General features: G+C 35.1%; 5 protein-coding genes across 5 annotated transcripts; 4 read left to right on the plus strand and 1 right to left on the minus strand.

Moving 5' to 3' along the window:
• Positions 1-1,352: 1,352 nt before the first annotated feature.
• LOC7486317 (L-ascorbate oxidase) lies at positions 1,353-3,649 on the plus strand. Its single transcript, XM_002306287.4, has 4 exons — positions 1,353-1,823; positions 1,916-2,128; positions 2,234-2,419; positions 2,515-3,649. Exons 1-4 carry the CDS (start codon positions 1,431-1,433, stop codon positions 3,475-3,477), a joined length of 1,755 nt encoding a protein of 584 aa, XP_002306323.2. The 5' UTR covers positions 1,353-1,430; the 3' UTR covers positions 3,478-3,649.
• A 2,270-nt stretch (positions 3,650-5,919) lies between these two features.
• LOC7477101 (fasciclin-like arabinogalactan protein 21) lies at positions 5,920-7,582 on the plus strand. The gene has a single exon (XM_002306288.3). It carries the CDS (start codon positions 5,941-5,943, stop codon positions 7,267-7,269), a length of 1,329 nt encoding a protein of 442 aa, XP_002306324.1. The 5' UTR covers positions 5,920-5,940; the 3' UTR covers positions 7,270-7,582.
• Positions 7,583-11,422: 3,840 nt separating this feature from the next.
• LOC7477102 (cytochrome P450 89A2) lies at positions 11,423-13,219 on the plus strand. Its single transcript, XM_002306289.3, has one exon. It carries the CDS (start codon positions 11,459-11,461, stop codon positions 12,980-12,982), a length of 1,524 nt encoding a protein of 507 aa, XP_002306325.2. The 5' UTR covers positions 11,423-11,458; the 3' UTR covers positions 12,983-13,219.
• Positions 13,220-16,595: 3,376 nt separating this feature from the next.
• LOC7477103 (photosynthetic NDH subunit of lumenal location 4, chloroplastic) lies at positions 16,596-19,674 on the plus strand. Its single transcript, XM_024602225.2, has 5 exons — positions 16,596-17,081; positions 17,649-17,741; positions 18,418-18,478; positions 18,586-18,654; positions 19,141-19,674. Exons 1-5 carry the CDS (start codon positions 16,716-16,718, stop codon positions 19,230-19,232), a joined length of 681 nt encoding a protein of 226 aa, XP_024457993.1. The 5' UTR covers positions 16,596-16,715; the 3' UTR covers positions 19,233-19,674.
• A 1,682-nt stretch (positions 19,675-21,356) lies between these two features.
• Positions 21,357-22,824, minus strand: LOC7477104 (heavy metal-associated isoprenylated plant protein 23). Its single transcript, XM_002307075.4, has 2 exons — positions 22,133-22,824; positions 21,357-21,996 (listed from the first exon to the last, which is right to left on the minus strand). Exons 1-2 carry the CDS (start codon positions 22,290-22,292, stop codon positions 21,695-21,697), a joined length of 462 nt encoding a protein of 153 aa, XP_002307111.1. The 5' UTR covers positions 22,293-22,824; the 3' UTR covers positions 21,357-21,694.
• Positions 22,825-25,897: the final 3,073 nt, after the last annotated feature.

The following is a 25,897-nucleotide window of genomic DNA, read 5'->3' on the forward strand; positions in this document are numbered from 1 at the left end:
GCAAATAATGACATTTTTAAATTTTTCACAACTTCCGGAAAGTGTTTTCCGCCCAAATTTTCCAGGAAAACACTTTCCTGAAAACCAAGCCAAATTTTTCTTTGACTGGAAAGTGTTTTTCGTTGACCAACTTTTCTAATGGCAAACAAACACAGGAAAGTTTGGAAAGTGGTTTCCCGGAAACCACTTTCCGGAAAACAAACACCGCCAAAAGGAAAAACATTTTTCTGGAAACCAAACCAAATTTTTCTTTGACTGGAAAGTGTTTTCCGTTGACCGGAAAGTGTTTTCCGTTGACCAACTTTTCTAATGGCAAACAAACACAAAAAAGTTTGGAAAGTGGTTTCTCGGAAAGTGAATTCCGGGAAACAAACATGGCCTTAATCTTTGTCAACTTTTCGTGTTTTCAACTTCTTTTTTTCCTGGAAACTGCAGCATGCTTCTAGCTTGGTGTTTCTTCTGCGCTCTTACATGGTCAGGTCCGGAAGCTTATTTCATTCACATAGAAATTGCATGTTGATATAGGCAATAAATTTCCATGTTTGAAGTTTGAAAAAACCATAGATAAAGGGAAAGGTCTTTGTTTATACAGTCAACAATCAAGAAATAGCTTGCCTGTCAATCAGGAGAATTCCAAAACAGAAAACGCGGGGTAAGCTGCGAACTATGACAATTTCGTTACTAAGAATTTTACCTTTGCAAGTTAGTGACATCGATTTATCCACGCCAAGTTGTCTGTACTATTGCTTAGTTCCTTCCCACTTTTTATTCCATAATTACAATAAATTATGAGGGTGTAATGATCATAAGATGAAACCTTAATAAAAAGAAAATCTTACCTGTTTCTTTCATAAGAAAAGGCTCGGTAATTTCTTAATCGTAAGTATCTTGATGCTGATGTTTGTATGTGGAGACTAATCCTTTTTTGACAAGTCTTAAGCAGATCATTTCTTCTTAGCTGGATTTTTTTTTATGGGTTTCCTTAGAATTCGAACTATGTCTCAAATTAAACATGGAGAACACGTACAACTACGAATCGAGTTTAATCTTTGCTTAATTTCCTGCGATGCCATTGAAATGAACCTTTGAGCTATAAAGTTCTTAAAACTAGAATATCTCTGCACCTTTATGGTTTTAATTGAACCCCTTGATATACTTGTATTTTCCCTCTATGAAAGATACTTCAATGGATGGCATTCTTGATTTTACGCGTTTTTTTCACTAGGTCCTTGTGAAATCCATCTACGGAGGACCAGCAACAGTTCGTGATATATTTTGACTCAACTTTTCAAACTAATTCTTACAAAAAGAAAAGGCCCTTGTGCAGCCAGCACTATAAAAGGGCGCCTCAGAGATCCAAAGTGAGACCATCACATATTCATTTCATATAGATAGGGGTGACTAGCCACAGGAACACAATTTGAAAAAGCATGAGAGATTATCAGCTTCCACTATCCAAATGCATTGCCATGATGAAATTGTTGGCTTTCTGCCTCTTCATTATTTCTTTGATAAACATACCAATTGCTGAGGCTAGAATTCGTCATTACAAATGGGAGATCAAGTACGAGTACAGATCCCCTGATTGCTATAAGAAGCTGGTCATTACAATTAATGGAAGAACTCCTGGACCCACAATTTTTGCACAGCAGAATGATACAGTTATTGTTGAGGTCAAGAACAATTTGTTAACTGAGAACACAGCCATTCATTGGCATGGAATTCGTCAGATTGGAACACCTTGGTTTGATGGAACTGAAGGAGTGACTCAGTGTCCAGTTTTGCCTGGAGACACTTTCGTATATAAGTTTGTTGTTGACAGGGTGAGTTCTCTAGTCTTAGCACTTATAATAGCTGGAGTTCTGTTAATGTCAGCTTACACATATAATAAAAACCTCTTGTTTCCTCTATGCAGCCTGGTACATATCTGTACCATGCCCATTATGGAATGCAAAGAGAAGCTGGGCTATATGGTTCGATTCGCGTAGCGCTTCCCGATGGAAAATCCGAACCCTTTGCGTATGATTATGATCGAAGCATCATCCTCAATGATTGGTATCACAAAAGCACATATGAACAAGCTGCTGGATTGTCCTCAATTGATTTCCAGTGGGTTGGGGATCCTCAGGTACTTAATTATCTTAAATGCCTTGTTTGATATCTTTACTGTTCTTTATGGTCTTGATCATCACTTTCGTGTGACTAAGCTTGTTACTTGCAACAAAAATTGCAGTCACTTTTGATACATGGAAAGGGAAGGTTGAACTGCTCCACTGCCAAACCACCCCTGAAAGCTGATGTTTGCAATAATACAAATCCTGAATGCTCTCTTTATTCCATGACTGTAGTCCCTGGAAAAACATATCGGCTTAGGATTAGTAGTTTGACTGCTTTATCAGCTCTTAGTTTCCAAATAGAGGTATTTTCCATGCCCCTGCCAATTTATGTTTTACAGCTTATTACAGGGAAATAATAAAGTAACCATTGCTTAACATTTCTATAATTCCTGTGCAGGGTCACAACATGACTGTTGTTGAAGCTGATGGTCACTATGTTGAGCCATTTGTGGTAAAGAATTTATTCATATACTCTGGCGAGACATATTCAGTCCTAGTGAAAACTGACCAATACCCTTCAAGAAATTATTGGGCTACTACAAATGTTGTTAGCAGAAATTCCACAACTCCGCCTCCGCCAGGCTTAGCCATTTTCAACTACTATCCAAACCATCCCCGGAGATCTCCTCCAACGATTCCTCCATCTGGGCCTCTTTGGAACGATGTTGATTCTCGGTTTAATCAAAGTCTTGCCATTAAGGCTCGCAAAGGGCACATACATTCCCCTCCTGCCACATCTGACAGGGTCATAGTATTGTTGAACACGCAAAATGAGGTAAATGGTACTCGACGTTGGTCAGTCAATGATGTCTCTTTCAATTTACCTCATACACCTTACCTGATTGCACTCAAGGAGAATTTGCTTCACACCTTTAGCCAAACCCCACCTCCTGAAGGATATGATTTTGCAAATTATAACATTTCTGTTAAACAAGAAGACAGCAATGGTACTACTAGTGATGCCATCTATAGGCTTCAGTTCAACTCAACAGTGGATATTATTTTGCAAAATGCAAACTCTATGGTAGCCAACGTTAGTGAGACACATCCATGGCATCTTCATGGACATGACTTTTGGGTCCTAGGCTATGGAAGGGGCAAGTTCGATCGAATTAATGATCCAAAAAAGTACAATTTGGTCGATCCGATTATGAAGAACACGGTACCGGTTCATCCTTATGGATGGACAGCTTTAAGATTTAAAGCTGATAACCCTGGAGTTTGGGCATTCCATTGCCACATCGAGTCACATTTCTTTATGGGCATGAGAGTGACATTTGAAGAAGGTATAGAGAGGGTAGGAAAATTGCCGTCATCTATCATGGGCTGTGGTGAAACCAAACACTTCCGCAAGCCATAATAGTTCAGGAGGAAAACTATTGTACTGCAATTCTTTTGGAGGCTTCGGGAAATTTACTGGATAAATCCTGCCGTGGAGAATGGCTTGGTTTTATTTTCTTGTTCTGTGACTCCAGCAAAAGAAAGATTTACACAAGTTTTTTGTTGCAATAAAATATACACCATTTCCTTCCTTTTCCCCCCGTATTTGTTCCCTTCAGTATTGAGATGTGTTTGACTCTTCTATCGACCTTTTATAATTATTAGATTTATCACTTAATTAATCGCTCTTAAGGGTTATCAGCCCAATTAAGGACAATCTTGGTTAATAAGGCATAATATACTAAGGATCTGAGTCCAAAATAAGGCCAGAGGAGAAGAATTTCTCATAAGAACTCTTGATGGCCCGAGACAGGTTTAAATTTATAAAAACTGAAACCTTATGCATTTGTGTTGGCCCAGATGAATCGGCTACGAGCTCCATTTCAGAGGAAAATAACAAACATGGGCCTAACCAAGCTAAAGCCTTGTAAGTAGCTAGCAATCACTAAGCCCCATAACTTCTAGACCTTTTATTACGTTGTTGTCTGTTACATGTTTTTTTTTATACATGGCAGATCATCTTTTTATAAACAAATCAGTAATTTTTTGATATTATATGTTTTTGATTTTTTAGAGGAAAGATTGGAATTTTTAAGAGAAAGATCATGTCTTGAAATTGAAAACAAATGACTTTTTGTTTAGGGTGAGTTCTTCATAATTAAGATGTAATTGTAATTCTGAGAGATATAACTTAACTAGTCAAACTTTAGATTTGTTTTTTATAAATCACCAGTTTGAGTCTCATAAATTTTAGAGTTATTGGTGGTTTACATGATTGTTAACTTTAGTACTTATAAGATTAGTCAAGATACATACAAGCTGGTCTAAACACTCATGTTAATAAATAATTTTAAAAAAAAGAGAGAGCAGCTATCAAACTTATTAATGCAGAAAAATGGTTTTGGATTTGATGTTACTGTGAAAGATAATATATGGTTTTCTTTTTTAGCATGACAATAAAGTTATTGTATATCAGTTTAATAAATGATAGGGAAGTAGTTATCATTTATTAAGATAATTTAAAATTTATGATACATGCAAGCTGACCTGAACACTCATTTAAATAAATAAAAAATAATAATTTAAAGCTACGAAAACTGATTTTAAACTTATAAATGGCCAAATAATTTGAATTCTCTGGAATTGGTTTGTGGCTCTTCCTGCGATAGTGTTCTTCTCTCCTGCTCTTTCTATTCGTTTTTTTTTTTTTTTCTAGTTTATTAAAAATCTAAACTTTTCCTAACCGTCGTTTATCTTTTAAATTCAAAGAATGAAGTATAAATAAAATAAAGTCTTGAACTACAAAGTAAAAATTATGAGTTGAAGGGACCAAATTGAAAAGTGGAAAAATATTAAAGGTAAAAAATATATATAAAAAAACATGTGATAAACATTAAAAAAAAAACTCTTTGTTTTAGACATTACATCAAACTTGGTCCCTACATTTTAAAATTTCTTCAAGCAACAAAACTGAATTTGTTTTTGAAAAACTGAATATCAACCAAACAGACTTTTTTTTATTTCTTAGAGTCTCACAACAAGGAGATTAAAATAATTTCTAAAAAGAAAGTGGAAATAATATATTGTGCAAGGATTAAATTAAAAAAATAATAACTAAAAAAAACTTAAACAAACTAAAGAGAATATATATATATATATATCACTGTTCTAGTGAGAAATGATTTATTAAGAAATCCACAATGATTTTCTCTTCAGAATTAGTTTTTTTTAACTGTAATTTATAATTGTAAGGACTTGTAGGTTTTGGAGTTTTTTAGTTGAATAGTTCAAGTAAAAAAAAGAAAAATACAATTATATATAATATTAAGGGGTGTTTGGAAGTGTGATAGAGGTTATTTTTTGAAAGTGTTTTTCACTTGGAAATATATCAAAATAATATTCATTTAAAATTTTTAAAAATATAAAAAAAATACTAAAAAGTAATGAGGAGAAAAAAATAATTTTTTTTATAAAAATACATATTTTTAAAATGTAAAAATAAACGTACCTTAATCATTATTTAATTATCGCAAGTGAAAAAAACAAAAAGAGGCATTATGCAAGAGTGACATAGATACCCAGCTATTCATAACACTAGCAGTTTATAGCCTGTGATGAAATTGATCATGCAAGAAAGCTTGATCAACGCCAGGACGAGATCCCCATTTTCAACTTTCCCGCCAAACTTAACCATACCCAAACATTCTCACTCTAACTAACCAGCAACTCCACGCAACACTCATTCGCTCGCCCTCTCCCAATCCCCAACGCCACGCTCCCGTCACGCGCTACCATAACCGTTTCTAGATTCCCAATATAAATACCCCCAACCTTCTCCCTCTCCTTTACATCCACTATTCATCGCTCTCCCTCTGTCGTCAAAATGGAGTCTTCTCCGAAACTCTCTATTCTCTTAATTCTCTCGCTCTACATAATCATCTCCTCCACTTCCATTGACGGCGTAGAAACCACCACTTTCAGCTCAAATCTCTCTCCGCAATCACCACAACCACAAATCTCCACCTCCGATCACTTCCACGACCATTCGTTCTCCTCACACACAAATCTCCTCGCGCCAATCCTCTCTCACCTAGGATTCACTCAACTCGCCATGGCGGTTCCATCTCTCCCCGCTGATTCCACCACCACGGCCTGGTCAGGTCCTTCCACTCTTTTCGCTCCTTCCGATTCCTCTCTCCGTACCTGCTTCTCTTGCTCTATCCCTGACCTCCTCCACGAACACATCGTACCCGGTCTCTTCTCCATCGATTACCTCCGTAAACTCGCTTTCGGTACCAAAATCGAAACGCTAAGTCCTGGCCGTTGTATAACCGTCACTTCCACTTCACTAAAAAACGACTCCGCCACTCCTTCCACCGTCAAGGTCTTCATAGGAGGCGTAGAGATCACGCATCCTGATCTCTTCAACAACGGTGTCTTAATCATTCATGGCATCCAAGGCTATATTGCACCACTCTCTCCATTCTCTTGCGATTTTGAGAGATTGAGCTCTCTTTCTTTTCCGTTTCAAGAGGGCGTGACTCCTCACGTGACCTCAACTACTCATCAACAGGGTATCGGTACTCTGGTGCAGCCTGCTATAATGCGTCTGATGTTACGTGATGCAATGCTTAGGTTGCGTAGTAATGGATTCACGATTCTCTCTCTTGCAATGAGAGTGAAGTACCCTGAGCTAACGAATCTGGTTAATATGACTGTGTTTGCTCTTGATGATGTGTCGATCTTCTCTGGATCGCATGGGTATATTAGCAGCGTGAGGTTCCATATTGTGCCTAATCATTACTTGAGCACTGCTGATTTAGAGAGGCTTCCTGTGGGAGCTACTTTGCCTACGCTAGAGAGAGGTCAGGCTTTGGTGGTTACTTCTGCTGGTGGATTGACTGGATTCAATACCGCGGTGCCGATGAGGATCAACTATGTGAGAGTTAAGGTGCCTGATGTGATGAGGAACTTGAAGATAGTTGTTCATGCTGTTTACTTGCCTTTCCCAAGGATTCATCCCACTTCTGCTGCTGCTTTTGATGAGATGATGGGCATTGGTGGTGAAGGACAGAATATAGTGGCAGCGGAAGATGGTGCTTGTTCTGCGGTTTTTGAGGAGGACGGTAGCTGTGGGACGGTGCCTCCTATGCCAGCTCAGGTCAAGCCATCTGTGGTGGTGCGGAGTGATGAAGATCACCATGGCCTGTAGATGTTTGTTATGATGGTGACGTGTCCTATTTGGATTGGTAGTTTTTGTTGCCCACTGTTAGTCAATAGTCAGTCAGTGTCTGTTTTTTAGCTGAAAGATCTGTTTGTTTGTTTGTGTTCTCTTAGCCATGCTTTGTAGTTAATGGACAGTGGCCAAGCGAGACAGTCTCATGAGTAGTATTATGAAATTTGGTGAGCGTTGCTACGAAAGAGGACTTGTTTGGGCCTACTGTATGAGTATGTCCACCCTTCTTTATGGGCCTATTATCTAGTAGTCGCCAATGAATCTCAATCTATTTTCGTGCTTGGCTCAATTGCCTGCTAAGTGCTAATTGTCTTTGTAGTTTTAAAAATTCATCTTTGTCGTGGCTGTTAACTATGGTTCCATTTTGTGCTTAATCTATGTACATATAATGAAAATTGAGGAAAAGACTTCTAGAGAGAGAACAAGATCGGTTAAGAAAACTTTTTTTTTCTATATTTATTTTTATTTTATGTCCAGCATGGTGGCATACGTGTAGATATGTTTTTTTATTTTTAATTAGTTGGATTTTAGTAGTAATTTAGGGAGCATGTAAATAAAAGTCTTTGCAGAGATAGATGTGATCATAAGAAATGCAATTCAAAGTCGTTCTTACGGTGTTTTGAAGGGTAGAAAAGGTTATTCATGGTGCTATAGAGTGGCGACAAATTAACGTGTAACGTAGCACAGGTTAATTAAAGAATATATCTCCTCTCCTATATATTCTAGTCATTTTTCTAAACCTTTTTTCTTATTTTAGTTTCAAATGATTTGGTCTGCTAGGAAGACAATAAATGTGTTTTTTTTTCCCGATAAATACGTTTGTTATGTTAAGAAATTTGGTTCTTCATAGGCTTTCGTCATAATAGCTAGGTTAGAGGTATGTATTCTAGCAAGAAATTATTTTGAGGTGAAATTAGCCTACGTAAACCATAAAAATATTGAGGTGTGATTATTTTGTTAAAATGTTTGCATATATTTTATTAATATACATACATACAAGTGTGTATAATTCGTATGTTCAATTGATAGGAGGAAGGTTGTTCAAGATGATGGGATCCATTAAAATAATTAATGAAGCTACAATTCCAGGACTGCCAGCAAAATTATCAAATATAAATGGAAACATCATAAAAAAAATTTTATTGGTGGATTGTAATGAACTTTACAAATAAAATAGTCTCTCGTTATATCCATCGATCAACGCCGACAGATATATTCATTCGGTATATATAGAGAGAATTACAATAAGAAAAAAAATATTAAAAAAATCAAAATATATAATAATATGTTATTTATACATATAAAATTACCAAAAGATTTAACTCATCGTGAAATTCATTCGTAATGCTGTTAATAATATTTAATTTATGGGCAAACGAGCGACCTCTCTTTCTTACTCCTCCATTTCCTCTTCTTCCTCCCAACTTTGCAATAAACTCATATATACCCCTCCCCTCATTTTAGCACAAATCAACCACTCATCATAAATTCAGCTAACATAACACTCAGTGTGTCGATATTTGTATTCTAATTTAAATTTTATTGAGAATTCTTCATATCAAGTAGACAAAACTATTCATTTTTTTGTTTGAACTCAATTTTAAAATGTTAATTTTTATTACATGTTTTTGTAGTTTATGTATTTTGTTTGGGTGTTTACTTGTTTTATAATTTTTTTCTATAGAAATTTGTTGTATGAATATATAAATTGTATATGTCAAGCCAACCCTTATGGCCTTTTCCTTTTTTTATCTAGTTATTTTAAAAAATTCATTATTTCTTTTATGATTTTTTATCTATTTTTTTAATTTATATTTAAATTAGCACCCATTTTCTCTTTCATTTTGTTTGAAGAGCCTCTTTTAAATGATAATTATTTTTTAGTTATGCATTTAAATTTGAAGAGTTTTTTTTATTCATTTATAATTTTTTTTTTATCTTTTGTATGGATGAAATTTATTTTTGAAAATATTTTTTTTATTTTTAGATAATATTTCTAATATGTGCAGCCTTGCATGATTTTTTTTTCTTTTTATTTTATTTGATCAATTTAATTTATTTTTTTATTTCTATTATCGCTTGCTTAAATAAAAAATATTTTAATAAAAAATTTAGCAAACACAACCGATGTCTCGTCTTTCAAGATTAAATATTTTGATTTATATTTTTCTCTCGATTTTTCAAGTTTTATTTTTTGGTATTGTTAATAATTTTTTATTTATTTATTCGCACATATAATTATCGATTTATTTGATTATATATATGCAATAAAGTTTTAATTTGAACTTAGAATTTTTAAACCACATAAATGCATTGAAAAAACCTATATATATATATAAGAAATAAAAATATATGACCCGCGAATGGGTCACACAACTAGTATAGGACTACATAAGGTGACATTCATAAAAAAAAATGAATAATAAGAAAATATGACCAAAAATGTAAAAAGAAAATAATTGCAAAATCTTTTTTTTTCCAATTAATATGGATGTCAGGACCAGCTTACGCATAACTCGACTAATCCTACGGATCCTAAAATTAACGATCATATAAGTCTTCAATGGCCCTGAGAGGACTCGAACTCGTGATCATTAGAGAACAAACCCAAAACTTGACAAGTTGAGTTACCGCTCAGAATTATAATATATATTTTTCTTGCCATTAATGTTAATAAATATAATATCAACATATGAACTATATTGTCATTTTCACATTAATATTTACAAAAATTAAAAATTACTTTTACAGTCAACAAAATATATTTTAATTATTTCTCATATAATTTTTATTAGAATAAGTTGATATACGTACCCAATCTTTATCTTCACATGTAAAATAATAGACGAAGTACCTTATCAGAGTTTGAAACCACGAAAGGGGAAAAAATTAGCAGTCAAATCATCATAATTATATGTATTTAAATCAATATGACTTTCAAGTTACAAGTCTTACTCCATGAGGGTCGAATTCCTAAGAAATAAAATGATCTCGGAAGTGCCTTGTGGTGTAAATTGGACTCCATTTTTACTCTTTAACTACCAATTAAGAAATTAAATTGCTTGTCGTGAACACCACGTTCGTGTCACGTTAATCTAATTGTCAAGTGATGTTAACTTTTGATTTTATAATCTTCTCTTAAGTACTGATTTGCTGGGGTCTTTCCCTTAATGACAAAAGTCCAACATGATTATATATTGCTAATTAAGAACAAGTAAACTATTCTAAAAGTTACCACAGGAGATTGGGACGCCTTATGTTTGCGAATGATAATTTTACTCATGTTTTTCTTTTTAATATATTAAAAAATTATTTTTAACAACAACATATTAAACCTTCTAAAAATAATAATAATTATATAAAAAAAACTGAAATTTAACCTCCTCCTATTTGGCCACTGCCAAATGGACACTTATTCAGTTTTGGATAAACTTTCATGGACCAACCTTGTTGTTTAGAGTGAATTAATAATCAGCAACTCCCCGCCAAGTGTCGTAATACGTTGTATTCCAGCAGAATCAAAACTAGCCACGTATGATTATCACCCATTTTTAGCATAAAAGATCGATTTTTTCTTCCACGATTAAAAAAAAAAAAAAACGTATCCCAATTCAAATCTTCACCTGTTAAGAAATTATTATAATTTTTATATAAAAAAACCCTCGTGCTAAATATAAAAAATAAAATTGAAAAAAATATTCCTTTAAAATAAAGAAAAAACATAATAATATAGAACAGTAAAATAAGAATTCTAAAAAAATAAAATTAATTAGAAAAAATATTTATTTTTCAAAGATAAGGCAATACAAGAAACTTACATAATAAATAAAATTTAAATTAAATATAATTCTTAAATTTATTAAAAACAATATTTCAAAAATAATTAGAAAAAAAAACCTTAAAATGACATCTTCTAGATTTAATTTGAAAGTCATCCGAACCTCAATTAAGAATAACGAATTAACCCTATAGAAAACCGGTTATGTAAAACACGCTAACCAAATTTCAACGCAATTCAATAATTAAATAAAAATTGTCTCCTTTTTTTTTTAAAAAAAAAAAAAAAACTTGACTGACTCCAGCATCTTCTAACAAGGGGCGTGTCACCTTATATAGACGCTTATTCACCGCTAACAAGCTGAAACTTATCTCTTTCATTTTCAGCATGGAAACTTGGTTGCTTATCCTTGTCTCCATCTCCATCTCTCTCTTCTTGAAATTTATCTTCAACAATTTCCTAACAACCAAGAAACTCCCTCCAGGTCCTGTAACATTTCCTATCATCGGCAACTTACTATGGCTCCGCTTGTCCTCCTTCAAACTGGAGCCCATCCTCCGGTCCCTGCATGCCAAGTTTGGCCCAATGGTTACCCTCCGTATTGGCACTCGCCCTGTTATCTTCATTGCGGATCGCGCCCTTGCTCATAGGGCTTTAATACATAAAGGTGCAGTTTACGCGGACCGTCCACCAGCTTTTGCTACTAGAAATCAGCTTAATATCAGTTCTTCCTCTTATGGCCCAACTTGGCGACTCCTGCGGCGTAACCTCATGGCCGAAATCCTCCACCCTTCGCGCGTGAAATCTTACTCTCATGCACGCAACTGGGTGCTGCAAATCCTCCAGAATCGCTTCGAGTCCGAAGCGAAATCCGGTCGTCCTGTTCGTGTGATGGAGCATTTTCAATATGCCATGTTTTGCCTGTTAGTCCTGATGTGTTTTGGTGACAAGCTTGATGAAAGCCAGATAGAAAAAATCGAGGAAGTACTGCGACATATGCTTGTGAATATCGGTAAGTTCAATATACTCAATTGCTGGCCAAGAGTGACGAAGATTGTGTTGCGCAAGCGTTGGAATGAGTTGTTTCGCCTCCGAAAATTGCAAGAAGATGTTTTGATTCCATTGATAAGAGCGAGAAAGAAGGCAAAGGAAGAGAGGATAAGAAGAGGTAAAGAGGACAAGAAAGGGCATGAAGATGAGTATGTTCTGTCCTATGTTGACACCTTATTGTCTTTGGAACTTCCGGAAGAGAAAAGAAAGCTCGAGGAAGGGGAAATGGTCAGTTTGTGCTCGGAGTTTCTTAACGGAGGAACAGATACTACTTCAACAGCACTGCAATGGATCATGGCAAATCTGGTTAAGTACCCACAGATTCAAGAGAAGCTATTCATGGAGATTAAAGGGGTTGTACGAGATGGGGAGGAGAATATAAAAGAAGATGAATTGCAAAAGATGCCATATCTAAAAGCAATAATTCTAGAAGGGCTGAGGAGGCACCCACCCGGCCATTTTGTGTTGCCACATGCGGTGAGTGAAGATGTAGTGTTGGATAAATATGTGATACCAAAAGATGGAACTATAAATTTCATGGTAGCTGAAATGGGATGGGATCCAAAGGTGTGGGAAGATCCTATGGCATTCAAGCCCGAAAGGTTTCTTAATGGAGGAGGGGAAACATTTGATATAACAGGAAGTAGAGAGATCAAGATGATGCCATTTGGGGCTGGGAGGAGAATCTGTCCTGGTTATGGTTTAGCTATGCTTCATTTGGAGTATTTTGTAGCTAATTTGATTTGGAAATTTGAGTGGAAGGCTGTGGATGGAGATGATGTTGATCTGTCTGAGAAGGAGGAATTCACAGTAGTGATGAAGAATCCATTGCAGGCCCAAATATGCCCAAGGTTGAAATAAATTATCAGCTTGATTTCTTTCTCTATCTTTTTGATAAAAACGTTAAGGTTGATTTTATTTGCTTGGACAATAATATTGCACATAACTTCACTAGAGCTAAGGAATTGCTAAGCATGGCTCCAAGCCAAATGCCCCTACGTTGTAGGATGATCTTCCTATTGTTTAAGTTTTATTTGACCAATAGTGTCTATATCCTGTTACTTAATTAATTACCTTAATGGTTTTTTGTTCGTGTTATGCTTGCTGTGTGTCTGTATGCATGTTTATTCTGGCCGGGTTGCTGTGGGTTTTTTTGGGGGGCTTTTAAGCGTCTTTTTCCCAAGAAAAAAGGGGAAAAAACAGAAGACATCTAACTTTCAATAAGATTTCTCTAGAATATATTGAATTCAAAACCGCGCGAGGGATCATATTAGATAAGGAATTACGAGATTACATCCATAAAAAAACAAAGATGGGGATCTAAGAATTGGAAGAGGGTCATCCCTAACCTGCCGCAAGGTCCATATATTGGCCTCTTGTTGAATTTCTTAAAAAAACTTGTATAACTTGATTCGGATCATATTAGGTGAGTGTCAGAGTTCAGAAACTCTGTCACGCCAACAAAAGCACATTGCCTTGACGAAGCCATATACATTGGCTGCTCAATACGGGCATGGAATCGGTAGGCAACGTGCGAAGACTTTCGCTAGCATTGGGTGTATGTTGGCACGAATGATACGAGGCCGAGCGACGGAATGCTCAGGACATTGGGGCTGGGACAGTGGGTTGTCCAAGCCAAGGCAGAAATATACAGCTACAATGGCTGCATGGGTGCTCGCAGCTGGCCAGTTAGTTTATTATTTATTATTAATTAAAAACATTGAGTTTTTTAAAAAGTTATTAGTTGTACAGTTTCCACGGCTTGATTGTTTTCATATTTTAAAAATATTTTTAAAAAAATTTAAATTTTTTTACCTTTTTTTATATCAAATTAATATATTTTTAGTATTTTTAAATCATTAAAATGTACTTATATTAAAAATAATTTTTAAAAAATAAAAAAAATATTATTTTAATATATTTTCAACTAAAAATTATTTTAAAAAATAATTATTATCACATTTTCAAACACATGTTCATTGATGTTGGCCTAAAAACAGATCACCGGACTTAAAAACAGAGGCATGAGATGGTGCTGTGTCACAGAGTTTTGGCGGGATGTCTATTGATGTTGGCCTAAAAATTCTTTACATGGTTGACCCTTTAAAAAATACTGTCCTGAAAATATGATTTTTTAGAAAGAAAAATGATAATAAGCCGTATAGAACCTTGATTCTTTGTTGATATTATAGAATATTGATATCACCACTGTTTATACAGAGAGCTGAAGGTGTCGACCCTCTAAACTATTCAGAATTTTGCCGTCTAGTTTCGAAAAATAAACTTCTACACGCTACGCCATTGCATTTCTTCCGATGAACTCTATAAGATCCCCCGGATAAATAAACGCATCGGCATGGCTATGGTTTAGATTGTTGTTAAAAAGTTTTACATGAGATTAGATCTCGCATTAATTCAGGTTCTATAACATGCAATTCTTAAGTGATTAAAAGAAATAGCTCTTGCTGGAATTATGGTCAAATATTGGATTATATTTGAAAATCACAGAAAAAGAAAAGAACATAGTAGCATGAGATCGATAATATTTCTCGGATATAGGAGTCAAGACTGTATCTTCAGACCCAATTGAAACACACAGACCCTCTTTATGATCAACTTCAAGCAGATTTCTACGAATAATTATCCTCGATCTGTAACAAGTTTTTATTCTTCTTCTTCTTCTTCTTTTTTGCCGAAGTCTACCTAGGGCATATGATATAGAGAAAATCCTTGTTTTTTCTACCTTCTTTATCATACAAATCCATGAGCTCATAATATACACACATCATTAATATTCCTTTCCTACATGAAGAAACAGGAAGAAGAAAAGGAAAATTGCATGTCCCCTCGAAATTTGATCACCCAAATTTCTGGTTTACACTGCTATTTAACCACCCAAAAGAGGTTATTGGAGTGAAGCATTTTATACCTTAGGCTGTGTTATATCATTATTCTCATATTCTGAACATTGGTCAGCAGTAGTAGAGGCATTTGATGGCAGTTTGATGTGGTCTCTGCCTGTGGCTGTTGCAACATTGAAGTAAAGCCTGGACCAGCAACATTGTCTTGCCGACAAGAGAAGTTTATATGTTCTTGTTATGAAATAGCCACTAAAAATAGGTTTTAAATTTAGCTATACATTTTTAGCAGTATCACATAGAATTTCAAAGATGCCTAAAGAGAGGGAGAACCTTTACTGCATCCTGCTGGGAATGAGGCTGGAGGCTGAAGGCAGAGAGGAGATCAGTTGATGACAATGATGTGAAAGCTTGGTACCAAGTTGGGAAGACCTCACTGGTCGAGTTGTTCATATTGCTTTCTTCCATGTTGTTGCAAGGATTTGCGTTTACATTATTAGTCCCATGAGACAATGCCTCAAAATTTGCTGTGGAGGATTGGTTGCTGAGAAAAACAAAAACCAATTTCATCAGTAGCATAAATATACACAGATTTCCCATCATCCTCGTACAAAACTTTCAACCTTTACTCACCTCACAGGAACACAAGAAGATTGATCAGATCCTACGCGAACAGAACTGAGGTTGTTTCCATTTTCAGGCACAAAAATGTCTCTGTATATTTATGCTACTGATGAGACTTGCAATCTCATTTTCAAAGTCTGGCATCCCCCCTTCTGCATCTAAGAACACCAGCAAATTAATAAGAGATGAAGTGGCAAGAGCTTCATTTTCTTAGTCCTAATTAATTAATTAATTAATTATTCAAGTAATTCAAGATTGATGCCAATTATGCATCAAAGTACAATTGATTAACTGCAAATTTGACGGGTCATACGCAGATGCTGGATTACTCGAGATGTATTTCCGCAGCAAAGATTAGAGTCAAAATGGATATATAATTATCATACTAGCACATGGCATTTTGGAACATAACACTTAATCAATCATGTAATTTCAAGAGAAAAAAACACTACCATTCTCTCGTGAAGACGTGCCATGGTATCCAAAAGAGTCTTCTCAAATGACTCAAGGTCCAGAATTGATGTAAATTTCAGAAGGTCAGCCTCGTATAACCTTTCAATTAGTTATTAAGCAAAAGACAAAAGAACACCAGTAATTTGAGATCGATACAATTCCAAAATGACAACAAAAGTGAAGAAGTGGAAAACTTTTGTTGTTACACTTGTCTGGCCTTAACCGTTCCTCGGCCATATAAAGGTGAAGTTGCAGATTACTAACTTCTAGCTGGAGTTCCTTGATTTGTACAAGAAAAACCAAATCCATAATTGTGCTCTATGCTGCAAGGAAAAAAGTTTCCAAATCCATGAGGAAATTCAGAGGGGAAAAAACGATAGGTGGTTTTAGTTACCTTCTTTAAATTCATAGCATGATCAGGAGTGTTTGGCATTGGCATTGAGGTTGAAATTACTTTGATTTTTTTTTACTTTAAATTAATTATTTTTTCAATAAGGGCTCTTATCCATATCCAACGATCAAAATTCCTCCCCTCCAAAAGAGTGCTTTTGTTGTTCAATCCACCCTCCTAACTTAACCGCTTTTTAAAACCACTCACCTCACCTCAACTGGATAGACAGAGCTGAGAGCACAACAAACTACAGTATACTGCCCAAAACATGGCAGCACTCTCTGCTATAACATTCACAACCTCAAAAAACCTCTTCAATTCTAACAAACCCACTCTCACTTCCAAACCCACTTCACCATTTTCTTGTCTTTCTTGTTTGTCACATGACAGAGAAACAAATCTCTCATTGAAGTCAGTTTCTAAGACAAAGAAGTGCATTCTTGACGTGGGTTTGGGGCTTTTAGCTGCTTCTGTTCTTGCTTTCTCACCATTGGATGCTGAAGCCACTAGAATTGAGTACTATGCTACGGTAGCAGACCCACCATGTGACCTTAACTTTGTTCCCTCTGGCCTTGGTTACTGTGATATTTCTGTAGGGCCTGGTGTGGATGCCCCGTATAATGAGCTCATTAATGTGAGTCTAACAGTTCAGGAATTTTGCTAATTTATTATCTTGATTTTTTTTGTTTCCCTGAATTTCGCTTTATTGAAGTAGTTATACCAAGCTTCAATCTCAAATTAACTAATTAATGATAGTAATTCAATCTGTGTCTAGACTTTAATAAGCTTTTATCTGTTCTTGAATGGGTTCTCTCATGTTTTCTGGGGCAATATTGATTGGAGAATTGGGGTGTCTTTTTTATTTTCTGTAATTTTGAGGCTTTCATGCTGAAGGTATGTAATGGATCTAAATAAAGCATGTGCTCAGAAATTGTGAAATAATTTTGATAAAGTACTTGACTTAACTGGAGTTGTGAATAACTTTATCCTTAAAGGTTTAGGTTTGTTTGATTCATGATCTACCTATTTGATGTATTCTGGTCATGAATTGTTCCTTGAAGATTCAACTTGTTTTAGTACTATTTCAGTTTTTTTTTTTTTTTCCCTGCAGTAGCACCTATAAATAATCTCACCGGAAAAACAACTAGTAAATACCTTGAAGCATCACAATTTGTGTTTTTCTTTCCCTCCCTCGACACAGGTCCATTACACTGCAAGATTCGCTGATGGGAGAGTCTTTGACAGCAGCTATAAACGCGGCAGACCTCTCACTATGCGCATTGGCGTTGGTAAGGTGTGAAAGTATTAGCTAGAATTATCAGTTTGGTTCCATTTTTTTCTCAAACATGCAAGTGGAAAGATTTTATGTTGAACTCCTAATTTACAGCCGATCAAGTTAGAGGCTTGTAAGACTAGGGTCTAAACTACTTGCTATCATGTATTTGCCAAGTCACAGCTCATAGTGCTCTGTAAGATGTGAGTTTTACTACTTTTGTCTTCATTCATAGGTTACATTATCTGCATGTCATATTAGTTACTTGATATTCTTTGCTTAGATTGGTGATAATTTATTCCTTCTTAATCTAATGGATGATTGTGGACGGATCACCATATTCCATAATGTCCCCAATGTAAGGATAGATTAGAGTTTTCATGTACAATGCCTAACAAAATATTTTTGATACTGCTCTGTACTAGCATTTTTCTGTGAATCCTTCTATTGTAAATCGTAATGATGAAGGATATTAAAGAGCTAAATTGAATCTTCCATTAGGTAATCTACAACAAGAACTTTTGAAACTTTTTATGCGACTCTTGTGAATTGGGATTTTTCTTTCATTAAGCTGCTCTACCATTCTTTACAGAAACAATAAACAGAGAATATCAAAAATCAAATGATGCTGCGTATAATTTCCCCACATACATCTACATCAGACAACTTTATTTTACATGGTTATTTATTTGTTCAGGTCATTAGAGGATTGGATCAGGGAATTCTAGGGGGTGAAGGGGTGCCCCCAATGCAAGAAGGTACGATTTTGAGAAGAAAAAAAAGGAAAGAATTCTGTTAGTTATTTTGTTCTTTGTATTTATTCTTATTTTCCCCAAGGTTTTGTCAAACTGCTGGCTTTTCACAGGTGGAAGACGTAAGCTATATATTCCTCCTCCTTTAGCATATGGTCCAGAACCTGCAGGGTGCTTCTCAGGTGATTTTTTCATATGAAGCATTCCATGTCATTGAACATTTAAACTACTCGTAGGTATTTGAGCTTAAAATATTCCAAAACAGATGCAGAGTACAGGTTTAACTTCAGACAGTGAGGCATAAGAAAAACTATAAATTGTTTCTTTTTGTTTCTCCATCCTCCTGCCTTCGAGTTCATGTGTATTGAATTTTCAGCGCAGCTGTATGGATTCCTTGTTTTATTACTGTTGGTACAATGACTACTGCTGTTGATCTATATTGCCAATGTCTTTTGTCATTTAGTTTTCTTATGCCCACTAATTCTGCATCAAATGTGTGGTCTTACTCGTAATGTATCATTGTCATGATGTTATATGCTCGCTAACATGACTGTTTTTGTATAGCTAAACTGTTCTAGTGCATAGGATAGAATTAGAAGCACTAATGCATTCATCCAATATTTGCACTTGTTACTTGGAAACTAACTGCCATTATATTGTTTACACAGGTGATTGCAATATCCCTGGCAATGCAACTCTTCTCTATGATATTAATTTTGTTGGAGTTTACTCTGGGAATAGGAGTTTACCAAAAAAATGAAAGTCTAGTGTAGATCATCAAGTGAGTTTCCTCTCGTTATCTTGGAAATGATGTCATTGCACCTTGTTGGATTGATGCTGGGATTGGAATCCAGGAACTTCTTGAACTTCCAGAAGCAGCTTTTTTTGTATACACTTGACTCAGTTATGAGTTCAAGAGCCTCATAGGTTGGTCATGGCTCATGTATGGAAATTTACATTTTGAAGAAGTGCATAATAGAGCATATTCTTCACACCCCCTCCTCGGCATGTCATAATCTCTCTGACCTTGATAAAGCGATAAATCCTACTTTTGGGGATTGAAGTAGTAAAAACATAAAAAAGGAGGATTATTCCCTGTTTGAGTGCTAGAAAGTACTCAAATGGGGAGGACAATGGTTTGTGTATGTAAAGTGACTTAGAGATTAATGGTGGTCATTTACGCATCCATTTTTCATTATGAAGTTAAAGGTCTCCTTGAAATCTTGGAAAACCTGGGGAGGATGAGGTCATTTATGCTTCTGAAACAACATTTTCTGCTAGACAATGCATGCTTTAGTTGCAGGAGAAGACAGGAAGACTGGTGTCACGTATTAGGCGCAGATTTTGGTTACATACTATGATTGTAACTGTGTGATAACGCTACCTAAGAAGATCACTAAAATATAAAGTGCCCCACTCATCACAAGCATCATCCATCAGCCTCTTCTCCAGGGATTTTCAACCATGTTAGTGCTTCTCAAACAAAATGATTCTGCATACCAGGCTGTATAAGATACGCACTAGCAATGGCTCAAAAGGCTAATCAGCACTAACTGCATCACCATTAAGATCACCGGGAAGTAAATAGCTCAAGTGAATGTCATTCTCTGCTCCTGTCATACCGAAATGTTTTCTTTCCGTTGAAAGTTCCTGAAAGGAGCTGTTTCTACTTTCTAGAACCTTATAGAAATGAAGAGCAAACTTTTGAGTACAAGTTATTAATTACTTTACAATATTCGCCTTTATTCAAAAACATAAGCGGTGGTTTCTTCTGACATGCTCAACTATGCTTGCTCGGAGGTGGGAATTATTCTATTTCTCACGGGGTGGAATTAAACAGTCTCATTGTCGAGAGTAGTTGATTTTCTTTCCCGAGAATGCAGCAACAGCATAAATTTTTTATGTCATTTTGGATGTTATCTTTTGATTTGATTTGTCTAGTTAGTCTGTCAAGTTTCTTATTATTAGCTAAAAATCATTTTATTCCTATGTGCTAGAGGTTTTACCTCTCATCAATTCATATAATCTGCTCTACCTCAGGAGCCAAAATGTGCTAAAAATACTTATATGTTCGATCATTTTAGCCTCATCTGACAAACTATATCAGTTTGCTGAAATGCATGATTCGGACGCTTAATATACGCGACGATTCACATGGTCTGCCTTGACAGAAATCCCAAGGAAAATTAATGACCATAAAATATGTCCGACAAGGAAGAAAGTTGCTTCTTTTTGTTTTTTCCTTGTGTTATCAGGTGCTTAATCTTGAAGTGGAAATTGAGCGTAGGCATGATTTTTTGAAGCTGTGTGAGAAACTGTATTGCACATGAATCTCTGTTTATGTTATTGATATATGTCTTTACGCTTCCTCTGGATCAGAGAAAGGTTGAAGAAAATTGGAAAGAAGGATTCTTTTTCTCAGTTTTGGTTTTGAGTGGATGTGCTTTTGTTGGGAATTTCTCTTGTTTGCCTTTGTCCTTGCCTTCGATTGGGAACCGAATGGATTCCAAATCTTGAGATTTTAAATCTTAACGCCAATGCCTTTTTTGCCACACCTTGGGGTTAGGCATTCTTGCTGGTTCAGCCAAATTCTGGCCTAGTCTATATACCATTCTAGCTGAGTGCCTGAAGCTCACAGATCTAGAATATAAACAAACCTCTTTAGACATGGGATTGCTCCTCAGTAGGCAAATTGATTGGTTACTTAAATTAAAACTTTTAGTTACTTAAGATCTCCACCATGCATCCTTAATTCCTTGTTATGAACCCTCGTTGGAAATGCAACTTCCTTGCATCACCCCAGCAGCATGGTGACTTGACCACAGCTGTTAACACTATTCAGTCACAAAATAGATTAAAAAACTTAACATCGCGCACCAGAAAATAAAGTGAAGGAAGCTGCTACTGCTGAAAGTGGCCACCCACAACATTTCAACATCAAATACCTAAACCCATGCTAAAGTAGTCTAGGCCCAACAAAAACCACTCACTGCAAAGCTACAAAACATTGATTGAGACCATTCAAAAAAACCAAAAGGGGTGACGACATTCATCAACTCACTAATCTACACATAATTTTATTACTGCATAATAAGAAAATCCCCCAAGAACGAAGCTGAAAATGAGAAAAACTCTACATGGGAATTTTACAGTGGTTTTTAAACTCGTGAGAAGGAGAAGCAGGTGGATGGGACATTTGCTGTACTCTTCATTTCGGTTGCGTTACATGATAGAGCAAGCATTTGGGTTGTCGTCACTGAACATGGAGGTGTAGGGGTCCTGATCATATCTGGTCACGGTGCCTGTGGTGACAGTGTTTTCTACATTCCTGACATAACCAGGAGGAGCCTTCTTGTCATAAGCCTGAACAGCGTAAGGTTGAGCCACTAAATTGTAAGGAACATACGGCCAAATCTCTGCCTTTTTCCCTGTTGACTTTGCCTTCTTCAACACCTTACTTGAATCAACATATCCTGTAACAGTCACCCTTTGTTGTTTTCTGTTGATCTCCACCTTTTTAACTCCTACATAAATGGCAAACGCAAAAATTAATTTAATCAGGTTCAAATGTATCACTTTCTCTTCAGCTGCAAAATTAAGGAGAAAAAAAAACAGTGCAGCAGAAAATAAACAAGAGAGGTGAAAAGGCAGGCAACATACCACTCAATGAAGAAATGGCCTTCTTGACCTTAAGTTCACAGCCATCACAGTCCATCCTGACCTTAAGCTCAACAGTCTGTAACTGCTTCTTCTTCTTGTGTTTATGGCCTCCACTTCCCACCAAGTCAGATAAATACTCCAAAGTGCCACTAACTCCCATCTTTTAGGTTACAGATGGTCTCTTAATGGTTCTGAAAATATTCTTCTCCGTAAGTATAAAAAGTCAGAATTACCAAGGCAAGTTTTTGAGAGCTTGACAGAAGATAACGAAAGCCCAGACAGATAGTTTCTAGACGAAACAAAGGTGGGGAAGAAAGAAATTAGAAAACAAAAAAAGAGGTGTGTTTCTTGAAAGAAAGAACAAAGTAATGTTTATTAATTTATAGTACCACCAAAAACATTTGAAGTGAGAGCTAAACAAGAAGTTACAAGGAGCTTCCTGCAAACAATGGATTCTTTTCTTGCCTTCTAACAAACAAAGAAAGAGGGTGTTAAGGCTGCTCTACTTCTTTGCTTCCTTACTTCCCTTGAGATCTTTCTCTCACACAGGTCTACTACTTATATAGGCCTTTCCATGGCCTGATTCAAACAGAGAAAAAAGGGTCGTGGCCCCCCCTACAGCAATAAACAAATACTTTAAGAAGACATGATATTTTTGTTCTTCTGTTTGATGACATTGTCCTTCAATAATAAGAAACCTTTGTTCTTCGGATGCAAGGGAGAAAATGAGGAGTAAAGTTTGCAGCTGTGCCCCTTCTATGTCAATTGTATCTCTTTGTTGAGTTGGGTAGTGTCTGCTACCTACCCTGTATTACAATTATTATAAGATATATATATATATAAAAAAAAAAAAAACAAGTAAAACTAAAGGTTTTTTCACGCGTACATTCACATATAAATCATAATTATGTTTTTTCCTCTTTCTAAAGAAACCAAGATAACCTGAGTAGCTTTTAAATTAGTGAAAGATCTAAATGAAAACATAGAAAAAAAATAGTAGATCTCAATTTTAAATTAAACTAAATACTGAAAAATAAAACTAAAAAAATATGATATTAAAAAAAAAGAACCCGAGTGAATTTTGTAAACCTAGAACCAGGCGTTGTAAGCGTGTTTAAGAAAAAGAAGAAAATTTACAAGTCGGGTTATAGCTGTGGCTAGTAAAAAAGGCAATGATAAAAAAGAATAAAAAAAAATAAAAAGCAATCATGATAATTTAGAGGAAAAAAAACTTTTTTTTAGAGTGAAAAAAACTATGTAGTTTAATTTTCGACCAATTAAATATGGAAAGAAAAAAAATGGATAAGAAAACGACACTAGTCAAACTGAGTTAGCGTGATAGACATGTAATCTGGGTAATAAATGGCAAGCTAGCTCGGGTTAACTCGCTAAACTGTGTCCCATGTCATGTGATTGTGATAACCTGATAGATAAGAAATAAAACAAAACATCACAAGCCAATTTTTTTAAAAAAAACAATGATGTCGTGTGATGAAATTGAAAAAGAAAATAAGTAAAAAAAAAAACAGAGATGTCAACCCACATTAACTTTTTAAACTTGAAACTTGGGTTATTATACCAGAAGCACTATACATGAAAAAATCACGAAGCTCAATCCCCAATAAATCAAATGTTGAAGTATGAAATCGGGGAAAGAAAAATATACAAAAAGATTAAAAAAATAACGATAAAAAGAATGAGGATAAAAATCGAAGTAAAAAATAAATTAGAGGGAAATTATAAATTTTTGATTGAAGAGTGAAAATTAAAAAGAAAAATAACTTTAATAAAAGGACAAAGAAAATCAAAAGAATAAGGACAAAGTTAGAAAAAATAATATACCATAAATTTAGATTGAGGACTAAAATAAAAAATTAATAAAACTTTTACAAACATGCCAAGAAAAAAATCAAAAATAAAAAAAATAAGGATCAAATTGAAAAAAATAATATATGACAAGTTGAGATTGAATGATGAAATTGAAATTAAATAAAACTTTACAAAACAGTTAAGAATAAAAATTATAAATTAAGAGAATAGAATGGAGTTGAAACATAAATAACAAAGAGGACCAACATGATATTTTCATGGGAGGAGAAAGAAGAAGAATAAAAAAGAAAACCTCACCAGCAACAAATCATACCACCATCAGCAACACACGTTTTACTAACATAAAAAAGATACGATGACACTTCCAACGACACAGTAAAAAAATATTTTTAGTTGCTAGGAGGCGCTACATATGATGCTTGGAATGCACGGGTGCTTCCCGTGCGTTGACGAATGTGAGAAACTTTTTGTTTTTCTTTATATGTTTACTAAAATTTCATATTGTCACAAGACCACACAACAATCACATAGAAAAAAAAAAAGTTGAAATTACGAATAAGGTCGTAAAGATAAAGTTTTAAAATTTTGAATCAAAGAGCAACAAACTAAATTTACTATCAGGCTGAAAGTAAAATTTTAAAACAAGCATTTTAGATCAAACTTCAATAATTTTTTGTTTTTGTTTTTAAAACCGGTTAAGTAATTACCCTGTACAAAAAAGTTTAAAAGGGAGCAAGCTGCATTAATTCCATAATGAAAAATGAACTGTGAAAAGACATATTTACCCCTAAATAATAGTTATTGTTTTTTAATGAATGGCAAAAAAAAAAAAAAAATTAGCAATACTTTTCCCACATCCTTCATGTTTTAGTTAATAATTAGGCTTTGTTGTTGATTAAGGTGGCATACAAGCATGCTGACATTTTCAATTTTGATGATAAAGATGCTATAGGGATCTAAATGCAGAAACTTATCATAGGGACTTAAATGCAAAGACTCCTAAGAGTAAGAAAGATGGGGTAAACAGCGAGGCTTGAAAGCTACGTTTGTGAAAAGGAACCTTCTATGAGAACCCCAGTATGACCCGCCGCATCGGTATTAATTATTAACCCTAAAATAATAATAATAAAATAGTAGTAATAGTAGTCATCAGAATGAAAGGGGAAGCAGCTGGCACGTTAGAATGGGGACAGCGCCACACGTTTGAAAAAGAAGATCAGGGTGTGGATTGATTGGCACGTGGACGGCGGAGATGTGAAGGAAGGAGCTGGCTCCCTCTAAAGGCTAGGCTGGGAGCCTTTCTGTCTCTCTGATGGATGGATCGTCGGCGAGTTGTTTAGTTTGGATTGGTTGGTTGGGTTTGATTGGCCCAGCAGGCGCGTTGACAGAAACACTTCCTCGAAAGAAAAAATTAATTTTTTTCAAAAACAAACGGTAATAATAGAGCTCCTGAAGATACCGAATTTTTTCAAAAATACGAAGATTCTCCGAAAAGAAAATTATTCAAATATGATGTGAAGCTTCATGTCGTGCTACAGTAACTTAACTATTAAGTTTCAGGGAGGAGAAAAGAAACACCATTTAGCGTAAAGAAGTTCATGGCATGTAACCAATTAACTGAGAGAGAGACAGAGGCGGGCTGACATTCTATAGATCCTGCGCACATGTTTTTCTATGTTTTTGCTTTTTTTTTTTTTTCTGAAAAGCACATAAATAATATTTTTCTCAATATTTTTCAACCCAAAAATAAAAGCATCAGCTCAGATAAGCGAGCTCTTAAATTTATAATTAGTTCTCTTGTGAAGATTAATATTTTCTTGACCCATGAAAATTATACTTTGATTTTACAGGAATTACGATAAACCCGATTTTTATTTTTATTTTTATCACATGTTATATCCGTCTAGTTCTACCAACCTTTTCTTGTTCCGTTTA

This window comes from Populus trichocarpa, chromosome 5 (genome assembly GCF_000002775.5).
Source record: "Populus trichocarpa isolate Nisqually-1 chromosome 5, P.trichocarpa_v4.1, whole genome shotgun sequence".
Classification (NCBI taxonomy): domain Eukaryota; kingdom Viridiplantae; phylum Streptophyta; class Magnoliopsida; order Malpighiales; family Salicaceae; genus Populus; species Populus trichocarpa.

Coding starts and splice junctions, on each gene's coding strand:
- LOC7477104 (XM_002307075.4), bottom strand. CDS start 22,292: ATGGGAGTTAGTGGCACTTTGGAGTATTTATCTGACTTGGTGGGAAGT. Junction 21,997..22,132: donor GGCCATTTCTTCATTGAGTG/GTATGTTGCCTG, acceptor CCATTTATGTAG/GAGTTAAAAAGGTGGAGATC.
- LOC7477103 (XM_024602225.2), top strand. CDS start 16,716: ATGGCAGCACTCTCTGCTATAACATTCACAACCTCAAAAAACCTCTTC. Junction 17,082..17,648: donor CGTATAATGAGCTCATTAAT/GTGAGTCTAACA, acceptor CCCTCGACACAG/GTCCATTACACTGCAAGATT. Junction 18,655..19,140: donor ACCTGCAGGGTGCTTCTCAG/GTGATTTTTTCA, acceptor TTGTTTACACAG/GTGATTGCAATATCCCTGGC.
- LOC7486317 (XM_002306287.4), top strand. CDS start 1,431: ATGAGAGATTATCAGCTTCCACTATCCAAATGCATTGCCATGATGAAA. Junction 1,824..1,915: donor ATAAGTTTGTTGTTGACAGG/GTGAGTTCTCTA, acceptor TCCTCTATGCAG/CCTGGTACATATCTGTACCA. Junction 2,420..2,514: donor CTCTTAGTTTCCAAATAGAG/GTATTTTCCATG, acceptor ATTCCTGTGCAG/GGTCACAACATGACTGTTGT.
- LOC7477101 (XM_002306288.3), top strand. CDS start 5,941: ATGGAGTCTTCTCCGAAACTCTCTATTCTCTTAATTCTCTCGCTCTAC.
- LOC7477102 (XM_002306289.3), top strand. CDS start 11,459: ATGGAAACTTGGTTGCTTATCCTTGTCTCCATCTCCATCTCTCTCTTC.